General features: G+C 44.7%; 2 protein-coding genes across 2 annotated transcripts; one reads left to right on the top strand and one right to left on the bottom strand.

Annotated features, from left to right (window-relative positions):
- Nucleotides 1-871: 871 nt before the first annotated feature.
- On the bottom strand, nucleotides 872-1,417 carry LOC108102480. Its single transcript, XM_017207493.2, has 2 exons — nucleotides 1,295-1,417; nucleotides 872-1,242 (listed from the first exon to the last, which is right to left on the bottom strand). Exon 2 carries the CDS (start codon nucleotides 1,235-1,237, stop codon nucleotides 986-988), a length of 252 nt encoding a protein of 83 aa, XP_017062982.1. The 5' UTR covers nucleotides 1,238-1,242; nucleotides 1,295-1,417; the 3' UTR covers nucleotides 872-985.
- A 2,587-nt stretch (nucleotides 1,418-4,004) lies between these two features.
- Nucleotides 4,005-18,685, top strand: LOC108102474 (nuclear receptor subfamily 2 group E member 1). Its single transcript, XM_017207482.2, has 5 exons — nucleotides 4,005-4,061; nucleotides 5,970-6,053; nucleotides 6,109-6,270; nucleotides 15,332-16,665; nucleotides 17,023-18,685. The coding sequence occupies exons 1-5, from the start codon at nucleotides 4,052-4,054 to the stop codon at nucleotides 17,503-17,505; spliced, it is 2,073 nt and encodes a 690-aa protein (XP_017062971.1). The 5' UTR covers nucleotides 4,005-4,051; the 3' UTR covers nucleotides 17,506-18,685.
- Nucleotides 18,686-20,307: the final 1,622 nt, after the last annotated feature.

Below are 20,307 nucleotides of genomic sequence, written 5' to 3'. Positions count from 1 at the left end.
TCTGCTGCTGTTTTTCAGCATTGAGCGTATTGTTAAATACTTTTGACTTTTGGCCTACATGATCGCCGTCTGAATCGCCTATGTCACTGGAGGTAAGGGGAGTTTTCTAATGACAGACAGCAAGACGGCAATGGAAAATACAATTGTCATACTTTTGCGAAGCACTTGTAATTCGAATATTCTTAATAACAGGTTTGTAAGAGGAAACATTTAGGATTGGTCTGAAACACGTAAAGGAGAGATCTATTCGCGTATGGTTAATGCCAATACGATCCCACCCAAGTATTTGTGGTCAAAACTATTCTTCAAGACAATAAATATTCATTTTTATGCTTTGAAATTTGATGGAAAATATTTGGTCAGCATTTGATCAGAAACGTATTTTAAAATTTGAAATAGTAAATAAGAACAAGTTACAACTTGTTGTGGTACAACATTTTATACTTTAAAGAATCGTCGAGATTATTAAACAAAATGATGAGTTTCTTCAAATAAAAATAACCAAATAAATCAAATGAAACTGGAAGTGTCAGTGCTCCGTGTATCAGATACCCATCAGTCTGATAACCTGCTACTTTAACGATTTTAGCTTCAAAATAAAAATTCTAGTAGCGAAACAATGTCATCATTCTTTTTTTGTACAAATGCCTTCAGGTAAATCATGCCGACTGTTGTAATATAGCCCCATATGGGCAATCAACTATAGCCATCAGATGGCGCTACAGAACTTTTAAACAAATGGCTTACAGAGTTACGAGGCATCCGATAGCCGCAGCAATCGACAATGGTAATCTTTCTTCTTCAACCTCAATTTCCCGTCTTCTTTGCAAGCAAGGAACCCAAAAGTAGCCCCGAATAATGTACATCGACAGCCTTTTCACCACGTTAAATTTATCTGAATTACAATTTTTCTAAGTGTGCCGGTGGGAGGTAGTCGATTTCAATGGAGGTTGCCGAGTGTGGCGGGATAGCTAGCTGTTTGGTGCTAGCGTCTCCCGCTCTGCCAGCCTTGATTAAAGTGCGCCTTTCCAGCAGGGCAGCGTCCACCAGGGCAACAGTTGCCACCAGGACATTCGAACTGACTCTGCCCTCGCGCCCCGTTGCCACTACCGCCCGCCTCCATTCGGGGACAATGGCCGCCAGGACAATTGCAGCAGGATCCACAGTTGTTGGTTTTCGGTCCTTGCAAGTAGCCTCTGCTGAAGCTGCAACTGTTGTTACCACAGAAGCCGTCCATGCTCACTGGAAATAAAATGTTTAGAACTCGTTTTCCCAGAGTCATCTCTGATCTTACCTGACACTTTTATAAAGAGCCGTACAAATTTTTAGAAAATGAATAGTTAGTAGTGAACCTTTTTTCTGGACGGACTTCCGAGTTGTTTGAAGAGGCCGAATCGAATGAAAATCGAGCTATCCCAGCCTCGACAGACAGAGAAATGAAACCCATGGCCTCCCTTGTCACCGAAACTTCTTTTCGAACTTTCATTCGAATTTGAGCGAGCGCCTGCGCAGGGTTTCCGGGAAGTGGTGAGTTTCCTTCGCCTCGGGGGCGTGGCCTAGCCACACACACTGCAAACCCAAATCCTGCCGGGGTTGCAGGAGCAAAAGAGAACGCAAATGCAGCTAAAGGGAGGGGGCATAGAAAAATGCGACTTCTTGATGCCGCAAATTTGCCATGTATGTGTAGAGCGGGGTGGGGGGAGTAGGAGGTTGGTGGTGGGTGGTGTTGGGTTCAGGGTCGGCAGAATGGTGGGGTGGCAAAGTTACGACCGACGGCGACGTTCACGTCGTTGCTGCAAATGACTTTGCGTTCTGACTGGTTAATATAACCACAGGAACGTATTTGGAAGGCGTGCGTGGGGCAGCGTTATATACGAGCAGTGGGCCGGCCTTGTAACCACAGTCAGCCAAATGGGCTGTGTAATGGACACGGGGCTTATCCTGAGCCCCTCGCCGAATCGACTTACAAGACTCCACCCTCTAAGCCGAATGTCATGTGCAAGACGTTCAGCGGCGTGGTCGTGTGGGTGAGCACGGCACCCGCTCACACTGTCCCAAAAGTCACTTCAATTTGGATGAGAGTCAGTAAATCAACCCCTATCAACATACCAGCAACCGACCGAGCTGCGATTGCGATTTCGATAGCCATAGTTACTCCAGCCAGTGCCAGCTGGGGAAACGCCATTGCGGAATTCCCCAAAGCACTTCCACTCACTCAGGCAGGGTCCATGTCTAGCCTTATGCTGGAATAGATGTGTGGAAGCTATATGTCCTTCCACATATGATGTGTTACTCTACTTTATGGACAACTCCATTCTGTTTCCGATGATTGCTCTTATTAAGAATCTCCGAACTGCTATTGCCTCTGATTAAGGGACATTCTAATGACCTCTATACTGCCATAATTTGGCTGAACTTTATATACCTAAAAGATGAATCGATCTTCATCTGTTCGATCATATTAAAGATACATTGAAATCTTTTTAAAATCAATTTTTCCTTTGTTTCAAGCTTATTTTGAATCAGAACATCATTTCTAAGTTTATTAAGGAACTTGATATTTGGGATCGTACACCAATCGCTTTAAAAGTAAAGTTGTTTTTTCATCACTGAAAAGAAACGATTTGACTTTGATTATCGGAATTAGGCGACTGCACCCTGCCACAGGAAATAAGTACAATACGAAGCTACTATAATAATTGACTTGGTCTTAAATGGCATTTCATAATGTAACTAATATAAAACTAACATTTAAATCGATGGCAGGCAACTCAAGTGACTCGCCCGGTTAAATGTACCCTAACTGAGCCGCCCTTTCGGCAGAAGAGGTCCTGACTTTAGAACTAATAATCCGTCAGCCTACAAGCGCCGGATTGCACCGAACAAAGAGCAAAAAATGTAGGAAAATCGAGAGAAGCCAGGAGAGTTTTGCAGCTACGCCGACGAAGGATATTTGCCCAGCAAGGAGCAGGACATCGGAAGGACGCCGAGCGAGATGGCTAGCTGTGGGAGCAGGACAGCGCCAGCACACACCACTACAATGTCGCAGTCGCAGTCGCAGTCGCAGTACCACGGCTAGCTTTTCGTCATTCTTGACATTTTGTGGTGAATTGTCGAAAGCCACAGGATATGTCTGTGCGCCAGTGTGCGTGCGGAGCGCCGCTGCGCCAGTGTGCGTGAGCAGCTGGGTCGGTGGGTTTGCAGGTTGAAAAACAAAAATGGTGGACGGCAGGAAGTCCCCTCATTTGCTGTAATCGCATCAGGCCGGGCACTGAAAAAAGGGCGTTTTCCGGTTGGTTACCCGGCGCTCCTCGCTCTCCTCCCTCGGCTCTTTTTCTCTCTCTTCTCTGGCGTCCACCCACTCCGGAATGGGAGAGTGGGATGGGAGAAGGGTGGTAGAGTGGGTGGCTGCTTTTGGTCCACTATCAAGGGATGAAATGTAACATTTGGTAGCTTTTCGTAAATTTTCGACTTTCGTTTGCGTTCTTTTTTTTTTGTTTGTTTTTGTTCGTTTTGCTTCGATTTCCCCGGGTCTGGTTCTGTGTTCTGGGTTCTCGGTTTTCGGTTCTCGGATCTCGGATCTCTATTCCCGGAGCTCGCTGCCTTTCATTTTCCCAACTCAACTGCGCTTTCCGCCTTTTCGTTTGTGGCTTTGGGGGGTGGCGGATGGGCGGGGTGGCTACTGCCTTTGGCTTGGCTCGCCCTCCTGTCAAATTGACTGCAAAAAAGGACCTCTCCTTGGCAGCTTCACTTTCGTAATTGGCGGTCTGTTCGCTGCTGGCTCTGCCAGCCTTAGCTTCCCGTTTCATTCGCAGTTGGTCCGTCAGCCCAGGCGATCCGATTTCGCAATCGCACTTGCGTCCGCAGGAGGTTTCAGTGTCCAGATTCCAGCGGCAGCATTCGCGTCGGCATCTGAACGTCAGAAGGCGTTTCCCGAATTTCAAGTGACATAGTGCTCCGGTGATACTATCCCAACTTAAAGTGCGCAGTGTGGAACGTACAATTAAGCAAACTGGATACGTTAGGGTTCAAATACTTCCACCAAAGGAAAATGGGCACAGGTAAAGGAATGCGTCGGGACTTTCTATGTCAACTGGCATACCGGCGGCGTCTGAAATCTCTTGTACGACATCATAACATAAATTGCCAGAACGGTATCCTTGAAATCGGCTTCGGGAAAGTGAAAAACCGATTGATTACGCGTACCAGGCCTATCCATTTTACTCGGTGGAATTTCATTAACATGGCTGCTTAAGGGTACTTAGTTGGAATTAGTTTGCTAAATTGTGTTATGTTTTCATTCGGTTTTTTACGGAAATTTGTTAGATATCTGAAAGAATTTCAAGAATTTGCATTTCTTCATGTTCCTATGGTGGTTACTTATTTCCTTAGTTCGGTAATAAAGAGGAGTGTCATTCAAAGTTTCTTATCTGTGTTACAATGTAAAAGTTCCAATTTTTTCGTAAAAAACCAAACCCTATTTGAAAAGTTCCTACAAGGCCTTTCCTCTTTTTGCAATTAAATTTCTTTTAACTCCATTGATGAACTCAGTTACTAGAATGACCGGTAACGAGCCACGTTACTAAAGCTAACTTGGATCAGGAAGTCGATCAAAAGAAGTTCACCCAAGTTTTAATCAATGAAAGTCGGTTAAGGTTAAAGTTAATAATAATAATAATAGCTAAGAAGTTCAAAGAAAGTATGATTTCTGGCACTGATGGACTTTTTGGCTACGCCATTCCAGTAAACCGTTTTCGGTCATTGAATACTCATTTTACTTTTAAGTTCCTTTGGTTACCTCTCCCAACTTTAGCTAATTCTAATTTTAAAAACCTATTCTGGAGCTCTCACGCCTATAATGCAAGCCTGTCACGTTTTTCCCACATTCTTCAGGCCTTTCGCCTATCTAAACATGTCCGAGATTTCCATAAAAAATTCAAAAAGCATATTGCATAAGGTTAATATGGGTCTTAACCCACCCACCGACCAGCCAACACGAAAAAGGGTTTTCGAAGTAGGAAGTGATGGCATAAATAAACAGAAATATGTAAAATCAACAATGGCAAATTTTAAAAAAGAAAACAACGGACTGGAAAAGGCCCGATTCCGAAGGTGTCAACGGGTCTTCATATTCCGATTCCGATGCAACCCCAGAAAAGGCGGCACGCCCGGCCACTCGAGAGGTGTTAACACGCTGCGGACAATTGCCGATCCGCAGGGTGTGAAAATTGGCAACACGCGCCAGCCAAGCCCCGACCCAAGCCCTAACCCAAATCCAAACCGAGGGAACTCCACTGGCGACAATATGTCAAATGTCACAGGACAAAGGACCACAACAAAGGGCGAGCGTTTTATTTTGACAAGTGCCGGGTGTTGAACTTAATTTGCGAAGCGTGCCACTCAAAGGGCTGCCATCCTCCCATCTCGCCATCCCGCTCCTGCTTGCCACATGCCGTCCAAGACGAGATGCGAGTGTGCGGGCCACTTTCACAAGCTAATCCGCGGCAAACTCACTCAAAGCTGTGCCGCAAAGTAGGCAGCTCCCCTTGGGCGTGACTCCTGGTTTTGGCCAGGTTAAAGGAGCAGGGCGAAGTGGACGTAGCAGGAAGTAAAAGTGAAATAAGCCAAAGACAAAGTGCATTTCCTTTCTATTATTCCTGCATGGGCAGCTACAAGAATCGAACCATTTTGAGCTAACCAGAAGCAATGTTAAGAGCAACTCTCAAATTTAAATACGTTTTTGAAATTCCGAAAATTAGAATGAATTGCTTTGCAATGAATTTGGTTTATCGGAGTCCCTGAAAATATTTAAAATGAAAGTATTCCTCACAAGTTCAGATTGTTAAGACTAAGAAAAACCCTTTTCAGGAGTATGCGTTACATTTAGCTCCAGTTAAGTAGTATTTGTGATAGTGGGGTCTGGTTTAACCTGTAAATCCATCAATTTGAAATTTTCGTATCATTTTTAGCGGGCGACCGCCTGTTGGACATTCCCTGCAAGGTGTGCGGCGATCGCAGCTCCGGGAAGCACTACGGAATCTACAGCTGCGATGGTGAGTCCAGGAAGGGCCGAAGTAATAAGAGTGTAAGCTTAGCTAATCCTTTCAGGCTGCTCGGGCTTCTTTAAGCGGAGCATTCACCGAAATCGGATTTACACCTGTAAGGCCACCGGGGATCTCAAGGGTCGATGTCCTGTGGACAAGACCCATCGCAACCAGTGCCGCGCGTGTCGCCTGGCCAAGTGCTTCCAATCCGCCATGAATAAGGACGGTAAGTACCATACTAACGCTGTAACCACTCCTCTGCTGCGCCGCAAGTATTGTTTTACTTTCCAAATACACTTAATTATGCAGCAAATTAGCTCGAGAAGCCTGTTTTCGCCAAGGTCCTTGGGCATAAATTACATAAAACTCGGAAACCGAAATGCCGCCGGCTCCTTCCGCCCACAGTTGGGGCTAGACTGCGGGACTGTCATTTGAATTTTGGCTGAATTTGTCATTAAGCTGATTATAAATTATGCGAGCCCCAATCCTGTGGTCGCACCTCGGGGGAAAAGGACTTAATGGGGGAAAGTGTTGGAACTGATTTTGCAAACTACACAAAGACAAAATTAGACTATTCATTTAGATAATACAAATGTGGACGAAATGTCCGAATTGTGGTACCAAAACGTACCTAAGTACCTGTCCCTCTCCTGTATATCTCAATCGTTTATGAGTTTATAATGTCAGCAGGCTTGTTTAGGACTTTAGACTTTTAGACTTTAGACACTTTCCAGGATTTTTAATGTTTATATTAACCAAACATCAAATTTCAATACTTTTAAACAAGGAACTACACCTTTTTTTTTGCAATTTAAGCAGATTTTGATTGCATTTTATTGTAGATGTTCAAGTGATTTCTAGATTTATTTTGATTTAAATTACTCATCCCTCATCGACCCATTATTTTTAGTTATGGAAACTTTACAAACTACGTAAATTACAATCGTAAATCACATGACCATATCGAAGATAATCGCTTTTTTCAGTCTCTTGATAAAGCTCATTCAGAAAAGATCTCAAAATTGATATCAGACAATATAGCACCATATAGCTGGCCATCGGTACTCCCGTAGCCACAACCAAGCCCAACACACAGCTCAAAGCAGTAATGCTAGCTTTAAAGCTCTTAAGCCAACATTAAATGTAGCGTAAAAACACATAATAGCGACGACCATTCGTGGTATCCTCGGTCGGGAGGGGGGCGGACTTCAGCGACTACATCCAGGAGCCAGACTCATCTCATGGATTCAGTACCCAGTAGTCAGTATGCGTATTCAGTATTCAGCGTTCAGGGGCTACCATTGACGGGTTCACTGCACAGACGAGCCGGCCCAGAGCACGGGACCAGAGCAGCGTGAGAAACGCTGCAGATTTTCCACACGCAAGGGCCACTCTTTCGGGGAGGTCGATTGACAATGTGCACTTAATAGCGGATTACACGCATTATCCGCTCGCTGAAAATGCGACTAAAATGTATTGACAATCAAGTGATGATGCCCAAAGCTCGAACTTAGACGTCAGTCAACCCAAGGACCTTCTCAGCGGTGGTGGCTGGTGTGCCCAAGTGAGGGCGGTGGGCGATGGGTGGTGAAGGATCCTTGTACAGCTAGCCACCAACCAAGAGAGACTAGAGTACCCCATATAAAAAGGACAACAGAAAAAGAAAAGCGAGATGGTCTTGTGGTAGTCGATGCAGATGATAACCGACGAACAAATTCCCTGAAAAAGAGAGAAAGCTCCACTTATGGAAAGTAGATAAAGGGTAGATGGAGATGAAAAGGGGCAATATGTAGATTGAATAATGAATTGAATAATGATTCGAAAACAAACCTCAAACCTGTCTGTTGTTAAGTCAAAATTGAAACTCATATTACATAATCGAAAGATACGTTGTCGCCATTTCTTAATTTTTTTTATAAATCCGATTCATTACTATTTTTTATAGGATTATCCCTGCGATGAAATAACATGTACAAGTTTCCCTAGTCCAAGCCAAGCCATCACAACAATGTCAGAGATATGAACAGGATGTGGGATGAACAAACTTGTTTCTCGCATTCCCTGCCATATTTTCTTAGTTCGCCGCTACAAAGCCTCATGTTGGGATGCCTTTTTGGGGTTTTTCTTGGCTGGTTCCGTAAATAAACAACAAACACACATGGACGCCAGCAATTCACACATCTTCCGCCATCCTCACCTCACTCCAGGGCCAGGGAAATGCTCCGCCCTATCGCCGTTCTGGAATCCCAGACAAAATGCTTTTGTTGTTTAGAGCAGAAAGCAAAAAAGCCACAAAAATCGTTCAAGGCACGTTTGTGTAACATTTTTGTGAGTTTGGGTGGACGAGTGGGCTGAGGTCATGCGAGTAGCAAAGTTGTTGGGGGTCGCTAGTGCTGATGACTGTGGTGGGGCTTTCGGGTCTGAAATGAGTTCAAGCAGCGGCTTTTCCGTTCCCAGTATTCCAAGTTTTCGTTGCTCTATGTCATTTTCCGATGTCGGTGCCAAAGGGCAAGTAAAGCTAAGGCCTCGCAGCTCTTTGGATAGTTATTATGCAGTTAAGACAGAGAGTCGCTTTACGAAAACGTTGCACTAGCAGTTTGACTAAATAATCTTGAAAGGGAAGATCATCAGCTTCATCAAAACTACTCTTTTTGAACATCAAAAGAAGGGACCTTCTAGTCGAGGCATACGGCTATAATATACCCGTAACTCTGTTAACCAATTTTATTAACATTAATATGGTAGAAGAAGAAAATGTCATCTGTGATTTTACAAAGTAGATGCCCTGAGGCATTTCATTATTTAAATAATATAAATTAACATTCATTCATTTCCTAATTACTTCTAAAAGAATAATGGGATTTAATCATATTAAGCGAAAGAACATTCGAAATCAAAATACTTTTCACACTTTTCAAATCGAACAACGTTCGCTTGTTTTATCGAGTTCCGAATTAACGTATTTTAGTGTAATCTAAAGATCTCCTTAGATCCTGCAGTTTGTATGAATACAGTCTGACAAATAGATGTTTAATATGAAAGAATAGCCTAATAGCCACACAGTTTAGGACTTCGTTTGGTCTAGCAATGGCGTCTCATTAAGATATGAGAATGAAAGGTTCCTCCAAGACAGATTCCACCCACCCATGTCCGACTGAACAGCGATTTGACAGTTTCCAGCTGACCAATCAGCACGTCAGCGCACTTTAGAACTGACAAATAAGTTATTATGGGAAAATATGACAGGCGTCGCACATTTCGCTGTCAAAGCGCTCTGAACCCAGAGCTGACAGAATTACAAATGTTGGCTACTTTGTATGCTAATATCCTGGGAAGGACGGAGAAAAATAAGAAGCGGCGACAAGAGCTCTGCTTACAAATTATGTTGCCACTTGTCACATTTAATGGTATTTGCATTTGTATACCCCAAAGTGTCAGCATCATCAACACGCATACTACACGTAGCGCCCCCTCCGTGGCTCACTTTCTTTCTTTCTGTGCCAATATTTACGCGGCGATTTAAGCGGATTTCTCGTTTTGAGTGATTTGTGTTGCCTCGCGAGTCTCATTCTTAAAAAGTGTCTTTCGGCTGAGAGCTGCGCAGAGGGGAGTGATGATGGTGGGGTCATTATATCCCAGGGTGTGGGATGAGGCGAGAAGTGATGTGTAATGAAGCTTATAAGGGCCAAGAAAGATGTATAAATATTAGAAATAGAGATATTTCACTAAGACATTCTAATCCCTCGATATTTATTTCTGGTTTTTTAAACAGTTAGGCTGTTAACAAACTAATTTTGAATGAGTTGCTAGTTTCGAAATTTCTTGTGTATCCCTATGCCTAGTTCAAGTTGTTTATAGTTCAATTAAGAGTCTAATTTCTTGGTTTTACTGCATACATTTCGGCATATTTACAACAGATTTTTTTAACCACATATCATAAAATCATGTTTTATTGATGCTTTAAACACTTTTCCAAATGTATTTCGTTTTCTTAAAAATTGGTAGAATAATCTCCGCTTTGAGTCTTAGAAATCCTTTTAAAGAAATATGTATGTAGGATTGTATGTTCTTGCCAAAGTTTGGGGATTTGATCGAAATATGCATACTTTATTACTCGAAAGCTAATGGTTCAGCAATTCTACAGCTATTGTGGAAATGATAAAGAATGGAGTGCATCTATATAAGAGCGCAGTAAGAAAGGGTTGAATTCATACAGAGCGATTTGTGTGAGATTCATCAATATTGGCGTAGGATTTTATTGTCTTGGCTTGAGTCGATCCGTACTAACTTTAACCTTAGCGCTTAACGAAGGCAACTTTCTCCTCCTGTGAGCAAAGTTCATGGGATTAAACAAGAGAAGGCGATAAGACAAACAGCAGACACAATCCCAAGTGGACGGGCAGAAACCTTTTCCTGGAATCAGCCAAGTGTAAACCCATCGAGAAGGACTGCTGAATGGAAGTGGTCTTAGTTTCTGTTGGTGCTGCGACTCGCACCTAGAATGTACATTGTACGAGTATATTGTTGCATACTTCTGGGCTCTTAAGCTCTTTTGTCAACAGACTGTGGTTCCCCAGACTGGCTTCATTTTCGGGCCATGACTGTGGGAGTGGCTCGTTTTGTCCATGACGGTGTCAATGTAAATTTCTGTTGTTGTTGATGTCTATTCCAGAGACGACTTTTTGGCGCTGGCGCAAAAGGCAGTCTCGGCTAATTTCATGACCACATTTTAACGTATTGATTTTTGCTGATGTGCATGCCATCGCACCATGTCGTACGCACGCCTATACATATATATATAGAGGAAAATGTACCCTTGTGATATTTATTGCGTAGCTTTTAAGCCGCCCGGTTCGGATGAGTTATCGTCGAACACCCCCACCACATTACGTATACGCAATTTCATTTACACATGGCTGCAGGGCACAGAAAGCCATGGCTGAGAGACACGCCCACACATGCAAACTCACACGCACATACACACATACACATGCGCTGCCTGTTTTACTTAATTGACATTATAGCCTACTACGATATGTGCATACACTTTCGCCAGAGACTGTGCGACATGTAAATGCGCCTGGCTTGCACATGTCATGGACATGAAGCCCAACACCCACATCCACACCGACATCCGTGCCCACATCCTGCCTGCATTGCAGTGTGCGTGAGTGAGTCAAACGTGTCAGTGTCAACATTAAAAGCGGATTTAAAATCACTTACCCACTGGGCGAGCGCAGCTCGAACGAGAGTCAGAGGCGTAAAAGCCGTTGGCCTCATCATGCTCGGAGCCACTTGCCACGTCACAAATTCATAAGAAGGGCCTCAAGCCTTGTCGTAGATATCAACAATATATCACCGGATCCAACTATACTAGATAAGTCTTAGCATAATGAAACCAATATTCGATATAGACAGTTTTTCTTTATATCTCGAAGTTTGAATTAAGATTTGAGAAATTCGGTCCCGATTTATCGAATGCCGATAGCAGCAATAAAAATTCGCTTTATAAATAAAAAATCGATTATTTATGATGGAAAGATGTGTTCTTAAGCTGTGCCCCTGTGTTCTACGATTGTGAATGCTATCATTCAGTATCGTTAAATAATGCTTTCATAAAATAGATCATAGAAATGCTGCTTTTAAGAACCGGCAACAAAAAATCAAATGGAGAAGTTCTACGGCTACAAGATCCCGTTACTCTACAACAGGAGATTTAACATAAAAGCGCCATCTGTTGATAAGCCCATACGTTATGTAAATTTTTCCGTAACATTACAGTGACTGCTGTTCCTTACAGCCTTTATATCTCGATTGCTTCTTAAGCAAGTTGGTACGACGGCAGGCACAGCCAAATTAAATAGTTTCTGATTTAAAATTCTCTCCGAGTTCATGAGCGCTGATTTATGCAATATATCGCAATCACAAATATTCGTTCTGTCAGACAGACAGGCATGTCTAACTCTACTTGGCTAGAGTTCCTGATCATATTTCTACACTATGGACACTTTAGGCCTTTTCAGGAAAAGTTAAAGTTCATATAAAATTTGGATGATGAAATACGTATACAACTTTTATGAAATTTAAGACCATTCTAACGGGTTTCCTAGAATAATTTTCAGTGTTAGTTCCTTTACTTTACCTTTACTATAGAATTTAAAATGAAACTGTGCCAAAAAGGCTCCAAAAAGGTGAACTCCTCGTCATCACATGTACATCCGCCTAAAAGAACAACAAATCGCACCCAACGTAAGTCTTAAATATTTTATAGCAAAGCGAGTATGATACCGTGCTAAGAAAGTGTTTAAATCTCATGAATATGAAATCTAATTAACACTTGACTTATAAACTCTTACGGAAATCAAGGAGCTTCTCTCACACCACAGTCCTTGCTACTCCTTCCTCCACCGCATATAAGCACCTGAACAGTTTCCCAGGCTTTTCCGAAATGTGGTACAGAAAGTTACGCCCGCTGGCTAAAAGAACGAGCGAAAAAATTACAGTCTACAAATCTAATTAGCAACCCATTACGATGATCGCACCCCTCCTCGCTGAGCACAACTCCCCCGCAGGACAGCGAGACACATGGAAAAGGAGCAGCATAGCAAACATATTGACCGATTTGCTGAAGTTAATCAATTAATTAGGGTAGCGCACAGGGAAGCGGACCAGAAGCTCCGTGAAACCAAAAACAATTATGTCAAGATACATGCATTCATGGGCTGCTGAGGAGGAAAAGGACCAGGCAAGACAGCCGAGGGTCGGACGGAGCAGACGGAACAGACAAAGACAGGATTGTCTTGGCAGGGATGCCAGAATGGGTCAGGAAAACGCGGCGGAAAAATTAATGATAAGTGGCTGTGGAAAGCGAGCTGCCACGCAGCTGTTCCATTCCCACAGCGAGGCACGACCACGGCGACTTCACGACGATACCGCACGCAAAACCCAAATGATGGGCATCATCACCGGACTCGAAAGCAGCCATCTCCGTGGCGAGGACGAAGGATACCCGGGCGCCCATAAGCTGAAAAGCGCAACGCGTGCCCCAGAAATCGAAATAAATAAATCGGTAAACGGTAATGAGCAGCGCCCGTGCCTTCTATGCGGGGCCTCCCACTCGGGCCTCAGATAATGTCGTAATCAAACCTCACCAAAAGGGAATATATCAGAATGCGATTGTTTGGCAGGCAAATTAAAAGTAAATAAGGCAACGTTTGCAAATTGCGAGGGGGCGGACGCCGTGGCACTCAAACCCAGGCCCAGGCCCAAACCGAAAATAAAATAAAATAAAAAGATATATAAACCGTGAAATTAGGAAAACACTTGAAGTGATTCGATGTGCTCCGAGGTGGTGTAAGCAGGGGTGTTCGCGTGCGCCCATCATCCCGGGTCGGTCGGGGGTTGCCCAGACTAGCAGTGGCAGCGGAGTGCTTAATAGTCCATAATAGCCGCATTATGGGTTCTCGGGCTGACTGAATTGTCGGGCCAACAATGGCCTAAGAATTGAGCAATTGTCAAGTAGTTAGCTGCTGAGTAATTTCCATAGGTGTAGCCCAGCCAGAATCATTTTTTTTCGCGGACTCTGTGAAAGTAAGTACTTTCAGACTTGAGGTTTATTTCACTTCTTTGCCTATATCTGTGGTATAAATCCTCGATCTATGGTCGGACCACGGATCTGTTGGCCTCTCACCCTATAGAAGTATACACTACTTTAATTTCCTAAACATTTTCTGAGTAAAAAGATTAACACTTTGTGGATGGTGAACTCAATCTACCTCAAGAATTGACAGATTCTCCCAACTCTGCAGCGACTGTTCATTAGCTGAGCTAGCGTTATCAACTTGATTCGGCTAAGCTTTTTCCAGAACGCCTACAGCTCTTGCTGTGTTGCACGGAAAACAGACACGACTTGTGCATTTCCACTTTCATAACTTCGCAGGAAGTAAATCGTTACTTTTACCCATCAACTTTCCTTTCCGCCCTTGGTTTCGGTGCTTTCGGGTGCCTTCCAATCAGGAAAAAATGGCTTAGTTCCCACAGAAGGGGATGCAGATATTTTAAGTTTTCCTGTCATTCTAGCTGATTCTGTTGCCTTTTTCGCGCGCTTCCATGTTTGAGCAGGCCTGGGGAAGGGGCTTTCGGAGTCACAGCCAAAGGGTTAACTTGGTGCTTGAGTTCCGCGGGGGCATATTCAACTTTCAACTTTCTTTCGTATTCGCATTTCGCTGAACCACATTTTTAAGTCCGCACGAAACTGGGACCTGAAGTTTGTTAAACCCGCAGCGTAAAAATTTGATGAGTTTGGCATTTTCTTTAATTGAAATTTGTGATCTTTTAAAAGCTTTGAGACTTTCCCGCTCTACGCAGCCGCTTTTTTCTAGTTTTATGAATGTAGGCACGGGAAGTAGCTAGGCTTGGGGGCAAAGGTCCCCACCTGACTGTAGTCATTTTACAGAGCGAAGCACTCACATATGCGATTAGCTGGGGATTAAAATGTCACCCCTTTACGCCACGTCATGCAATCTACAAGACTCGCAGCGCAGCTATAGATACATTTAATTACAAACAAATAAAAGTCATGACAGCCACACACACACATGGTGTGCTCCTCAACCCCCATTTTCCGCTCAGGACTGGCCCGAGGCATATGCAACAGTTCACACGCCCGAGGACAGTTCGCCTATCCTATCCAATCCAATCCGCTACTTTGTGTCCTCTTGGCTCGTATCTTTGCATCTCCAGCGCTCTAATAATCGGTTTATTATTTCTTTCCTTCTGCCGCCCACTCCTGACCTGAATCGGAGGAAGCCCAACCTCTGGGACCTCACCACAAAACCTCTTCCGAAAAGTTTCAGAAGGCAAAGGGAAGATGGGACCAAGCTAGGCAAGAGTATCTTTGAAATTAACTTTATTTATTTAACTACTTAGAGGCAGATTATCGCAATTACACACTTGAAGTGATTTTATGCATGCCAGCGTGGTCTCTCGGTCCCTTGTAAAGAGCAGCATTATAACTTCAGAGCTATATAGTTTAAGTATCTGTGCAGACCTTTCAGGAGTAGTAACTAATTTGCATTTTCACGTACCTATGCCATTGCCTAGGCCATTGACTGAAAGGGTGCATGCTTAGGCTTCAGGGAGGTCTAATTTTGGGATTGATGATTTAGACTATTGAATTTCAAATGAGCTTAATATCTAAATACACTTATAACGCCAAACACATTATTACAAAACTTAAACCGTTCAGAAGTTTTTCTACAGCCAAGACTCCATTTTTTCTTCCTCAGCTGTGCAGCACGAGCGCGGTCCGAGGAAACCCAAGTTACATCCCCAACTGCACCACCACCACCACCATGCTGCGGCCGCTGCTGCCGCGGCCCACCATGCAGCAGCCGCCCATCACCACCACCACCATCATCACCACGCCCACGCAGCGGCGGCCCATCATGCGGCGGCTGCTGCAGCGGCTGCTGCGGGCCTACACCACCACCACCACGGCGGCCACCTGCCCGTGTCACTGGTCACGAATGTATCGGCCTCGTTCAACTACACACAGCACATCTCCACCCATCCTTCCGCTGCAGCCGCAACACCCGGTAGCTTCCACCTGTCGGCCAGTGGGCAACAGCAGGGTCCAGTTCCCCCGAGTGGCCACCTGCACCACGGAGCCGCGGGCCATCAGCATGCAACGGCCTTCCATCATCCGGGACATTCTGGCCACTCGCTGCCAGCTACACATGGCGGCGTGGCGGGCAACCCAGCCGGCAACTCAACCTCCATCTCGAGTGGCGGACCCGGTCCCACGCTCCCCTTTCCGTCGCATTTGCTGCACCACAACCTGATCGCGGAAGCTGCTAGCAAGCTACCGGCGATCACTGCCACAGCTGTTGCGGCCGTTGTGTCCTCCACGGCCACGCCCTACGCTTCGACCGCCCAGGCTTCTTCTTCCAGCAGCAACAATCTCAACTACTCCTCGCCTTCGCCCAGCAACTCGATCCAGTCCATCTCAAGCATTGGATCAAGAAGCGTCGGTGGGGAGGAGGGTCTCAGCCTGGGCAGCGAGAGTCCGCGGGTGAACGTAGAAACGGAGACACCTTCGCCATCGGCCTCGCCTCCCCTGAGTGCCGGCAGCATTTCGCCGGCTCCTACGCAGACCACCTCCTCGGGCTCTCCGCAGCACCGCCAGACGTCGCGGCACAGTCTCAGTGAGGCCACCACTCCACCCAGCCACACCTCCCTGCTGATCCGCGCTAACAATAATAACAACAACAACAATAACAACGGAGAGCACAAGCAAGCCAGTTACACATCCGGATCGCCAACTCCCACCACCCCCACACCCCCTCCTCCGAGGCCAGGTGTCATTACCTGCCCCACGACAACGAGCTCCAGCGGGTTCCTGGAGTTGCTACTCAGCCCGGACAAGTGCCAGGAGCTCATCCAGTACCAAGTGCAGCACAACACGCTGGTCTTTCCGCAGCAGCTGCTTGACTCGCGGTTGCTCTCCTGGGAGATGCTGCAGGAGACGACGGCGCGCCTGCTCTTCATGGCGGTGCGCTGGGTTAAGTGCCTCATGCCCTTCCAGACGCTTTCAAAGAACGACCAGCACCTTCTGCTGCAGGTGAGAATACTGGCTTTTGCCGCCTTAAAAACAGACTTGTTTTTATTAATGATACAGGTCGAGGTGGTACTAAGCCTATTTTTACTTGCTAAATTGATTGGTGAGAGAGAGAGCTGATATAGATAGATACAGGCAGTAGACAGTAATAAGCGAGAAGAAACGACTATCAGATTCTCGTATCTATTGGTTAAACCCTCCACTGGAGGTTTCATCATACCTCTTTCGTGCCTCTTATCATAAATTATTATATTTTTTTAGGCTTAGGTAATAGTAACGTTAGGAGACACAGCTTTCAGCAACTGCCTTATAGATCAGATTGATTTAAGAGTAATCTATGTCTCATGTATTTTATTCCAGGAGTCATGGAAGGAGCTCTTCCTGCTGAACCTCGCGCAGTGGACTATACCCTTGGACCTAACGCCCATCCTAGAATCGCCACTTATCCGAGAGCGGGTGCTGCAGGACGAGGCCACGCAGACAGAGATGAAGACGATCCAGGAGATCCTGTGCCGTTTCCGCCAGATCACTCCCGACGGCAGTGAGGTAGGCTGTATGAAGGCTATCGCTCTGTTCGCTCCGGAGACCGCCGGCCTCTGCGACGTGCAGCCAGTGGAGATGCTGCAGGACCAGGCGCAGTGCATCCTCTCCGACCATGTGCGGCTGCGCTACCCTCGCCAGGCTACCCGCTTCGGTAGGCTCCTGCTCTTGTTGCCGTCACTCCGAACCATCCGTGCGGCCACCATCGAGGCGCTCTTCTTCAAGGAGACCATCGGCAACGTGCCCATTGCGCGGCTGCTGCGCGACATGTACACCATGGAGCCAGCCCAGGTGGACAAGTGAACCAGTCCCGGACGGAACAGGCCTGAAACCGAACCAAAATCGATTCTGTAGCACCTAAGCGGCATCAGCCTCTGCCACCTGCAAAAATATTTGTATTCCAAAGCGACCCGAAAACCATTCAGATTGACTGTGAAGAGAATTGGGAAATTGGGCAGCAGCGCAGGTGCGACAGTTCGCAGGGCGCCATGTAATAGATGCGTATGTACCATCCATGCTCCTCCATTGGTGCTTCTGTCCCGCGTCTGCCTCGGTCGCAGCCGTGCCCACACCTTGATTTATCGCAGGAAACGCGCTGCGCTCTCCTCGCTTTCGTTTCTTTTCTGACATTTTTATTCTTATTTTATTTCATCTTTTTCCAGCGATTTTTCTTTTTGACTGCCTGGGCGGCGCTCTTTATTTATCTTTCATTCGACGTTTTGTCGTCGCTTTTCTAAAAATTCCCCATGTTATTTCAACCTGGGAAAGACCTCCACCCACCATCCGTCATCCCATTCCCATGTCCTTACTTACAAATCAGTCCCCTCGTTGTCGCACAAATGTTTGACCTTTCGCGAGCGTTGGCTTTGGAATACTCTTTAAAATGGCGATGAGGATGTTGAGAATTCTAGTGATTTTGGGAAAAGTATTTAGACCGACCTTGGCTTGTAACTCGGTCATGTATCTGATAGATGAAGAAGTGACTAAGCCATCAAATCACTTGCAGATAAAACAAAAAACTTACTTGACAAGATCATTTCTAGTGTTGACCCAGTTTGTGACTCCGTTCCCATTGTACAGGGTATTCAGTCATTCCTGAAAGCCTCGCCCCACTCGTAGACTCCTGATTTAATAAGACCGCCCTTTATTCACGTGTTTTTCCATTCCATCCTTTTTCCTTTTGGCGTAACATTCGAAAAACGCGTTTAGAAATCGTGAAAATGAAAAAACAACTTTGCCGCAGGTCAAGCGACCGAATTTATGTTGCATGTTATGCCCCCCTGTTACTGCTGGCCCGTTGGTTGCCTCCCCTGCTTGATGCTTCAGTTAGTTTTATCTAATGCACATATATGCAGGTGGGTGGCGCTATATACCCGTGTAACACATCTGCAGTGCGCATTGGAAGAGCTTCGCTGTGCAGGCCGAATGCTTTGTAATTGATTTTTCACATTGATACTCGTAGCGTGGTAAGGACGTATTTCAGACACAGAAAACACAAAGCATTAATAAATATAAACAGATGTAAAATGTATTATGATGGCCAACAGCCAACTAAGCAAACTTAAATAAATTGAAATATATTAGAAACATTCGTGTACTTTTATTTGGGCTGTTATCATATTGAGAAAAACTTAAAAAGGCGAACAGACGGCCGCCATCAAGGACTTAAACTCGGTAATCAGTAAAATCCAAAACTTCTATAACCTTAATCCCAACACCTTAGCTCTTACATACCCCAAGTTTCTTGGTCGCTTCTTGATACCTTGATACCATATTGATTAACGAATTAAATACACTCTTTCTGCCTACCCATTTCGGTCTGCGGGATTTGGCGTTAACATCGTACCCAACAGCTCACTAGAGGTAAAATAAATAAAATAAATGCTTCAATTTAAATACGTAGAAGCATTAGGTTTGTTGCAATAGTTTTGTCGTGACGCATGGTGGAATGGTAAGGAAGGAATGAAAGGGAAAAAGTAAAAGAAGGGTAAGTAATGTTAAGTGGGAGTGTCGGAGGGAGTGCGCTAATCACAAATCAGATGCATCTTAATTTTGGCTGAAGCTCAACTCCTGCGAACACCGCTTTTGAGCTTTGTCGGTGATAGCACTGAAGAGCTGAACAGTTTTATCGAATGTTCGATCCTTTAGAGACCTCCAAAAATAGTACTTCACCTTTCAAGTAAAAAGAGATTAGGAAAACCTTTTAATTTGAAATATTCACATTATTTATTTCATGTTATTTGAGTTTACTCGTCGACTATAAGCTACAAGGAATGTAGAATGAGAGTAGAGACTTATTTATTCCAACTCAGTCAGGCTATGGCCAAGTGGACAAGTGGACAGTATGCTGATCCCAAGTTGCTGATGCTAAAAATGTCTAATCAGTGAGAATGTAATGCCTAATCTGTCCAATCTGTAAAGCCAAAGACTTGCTTAAGCTGAATTCCAAAAACGTAAACACGGCATTTATTATGATTTAGAAGTAAATATTGATTCTTAGATTCAGGAGCCTTACTATTAATAAACTTAATAGTCAAATAGAAAAGCTCCTCGTGATGAGAAAATATTGATTGGAATTGCCCAGCGTTGTTTATTAATCGAAAATCGCAGAGGATCCTTCTGAAGGTGAGCCAAGTGAGGTCCATTTAATTAATTGAAATAATAAAAAATAAGGGAAACGCCAATCACTCCGAGGATTTGGCAAGCACTGCGGACCAGCTACTGTTCCCAGTGGGGTCTTATTTAAATGGGCGCCAGTTTGGTAAAACTAAACAAATGGCAGAAACCTGGTAAGCCAGAGCAAATTCGGTTAATGGCAGTAATGCTGAGGAAAAGGAGAACATTAACCATTTTAAGCAATTAAAACAATTAAGTGCCGGCCACTATTTGCTGAGTAGAAAGGGGGAGGGGCCATAGGAAAAAGCGATGAGTAAATAACTCAAAAAAGTGCCGAAAAAACTGCCATTTCGGAGGACAAAGCAAGTGGCAAATAAAAATGTAAATCATAAAAAGCGTAATGAACATAAAAATCCTCAATTTGTATGCTGTCGCATATTCCACAATGCTTGAGGATTGTCCAAGGAGGGTCCACGTGAGTGGTCTTTG

Source organism: Drosophila eugracilis, unplaced genomic scaffold, assembly GCF_018153835.1.
Source record: "Drosophila eugracilis isolate 14026-0451.02 unplaced genomic scaffold, ASM1815383v1 contig_1828, whole genome shotgun sequence".
NCBI classification, from domain to species: domain Eukaryota; kingdom Metazoa; phylum Arthropoda; class Insecta; order Diptera; family Drosophilidae; genus Drosophila; species Drosophila eugracilis.
Note: the sequence above shows the minus strand (reverse complement) of the source record. Positions and strands in the feature narration are given on the sequence as shown.

What these genes read in the sequence shown, in the direction of transcription:
- LOC108102480 (XM_017207493.2), bottom strand. Translation starts at nt 1,237, where the DNA reads ATGGACGGCTTCTGTGGTAACAACAGTTGCAGCTTCAGCAGAGGCTAC.
- LOC108102474 (XM_017207482.2), top strand. An exon ending in CGGAATCTACAGCTGCGATG is followed by an intron (nt 6,054 to 6,108) that starts GTGAGTCCAGGA and finishes TAATCCTTTCAG; the next exon opens with GCTGCTCGGGCTTCTTTAAG. An exon ending in ATCCGCCATGAATAAGGACG is followed by an intron (nt 6,271 to 15,331) that starts GTAAGTACCATA and finishes TTTCTTCCTCAG; the next exon opens with CTGTGCAGCACGAGCGCGGT.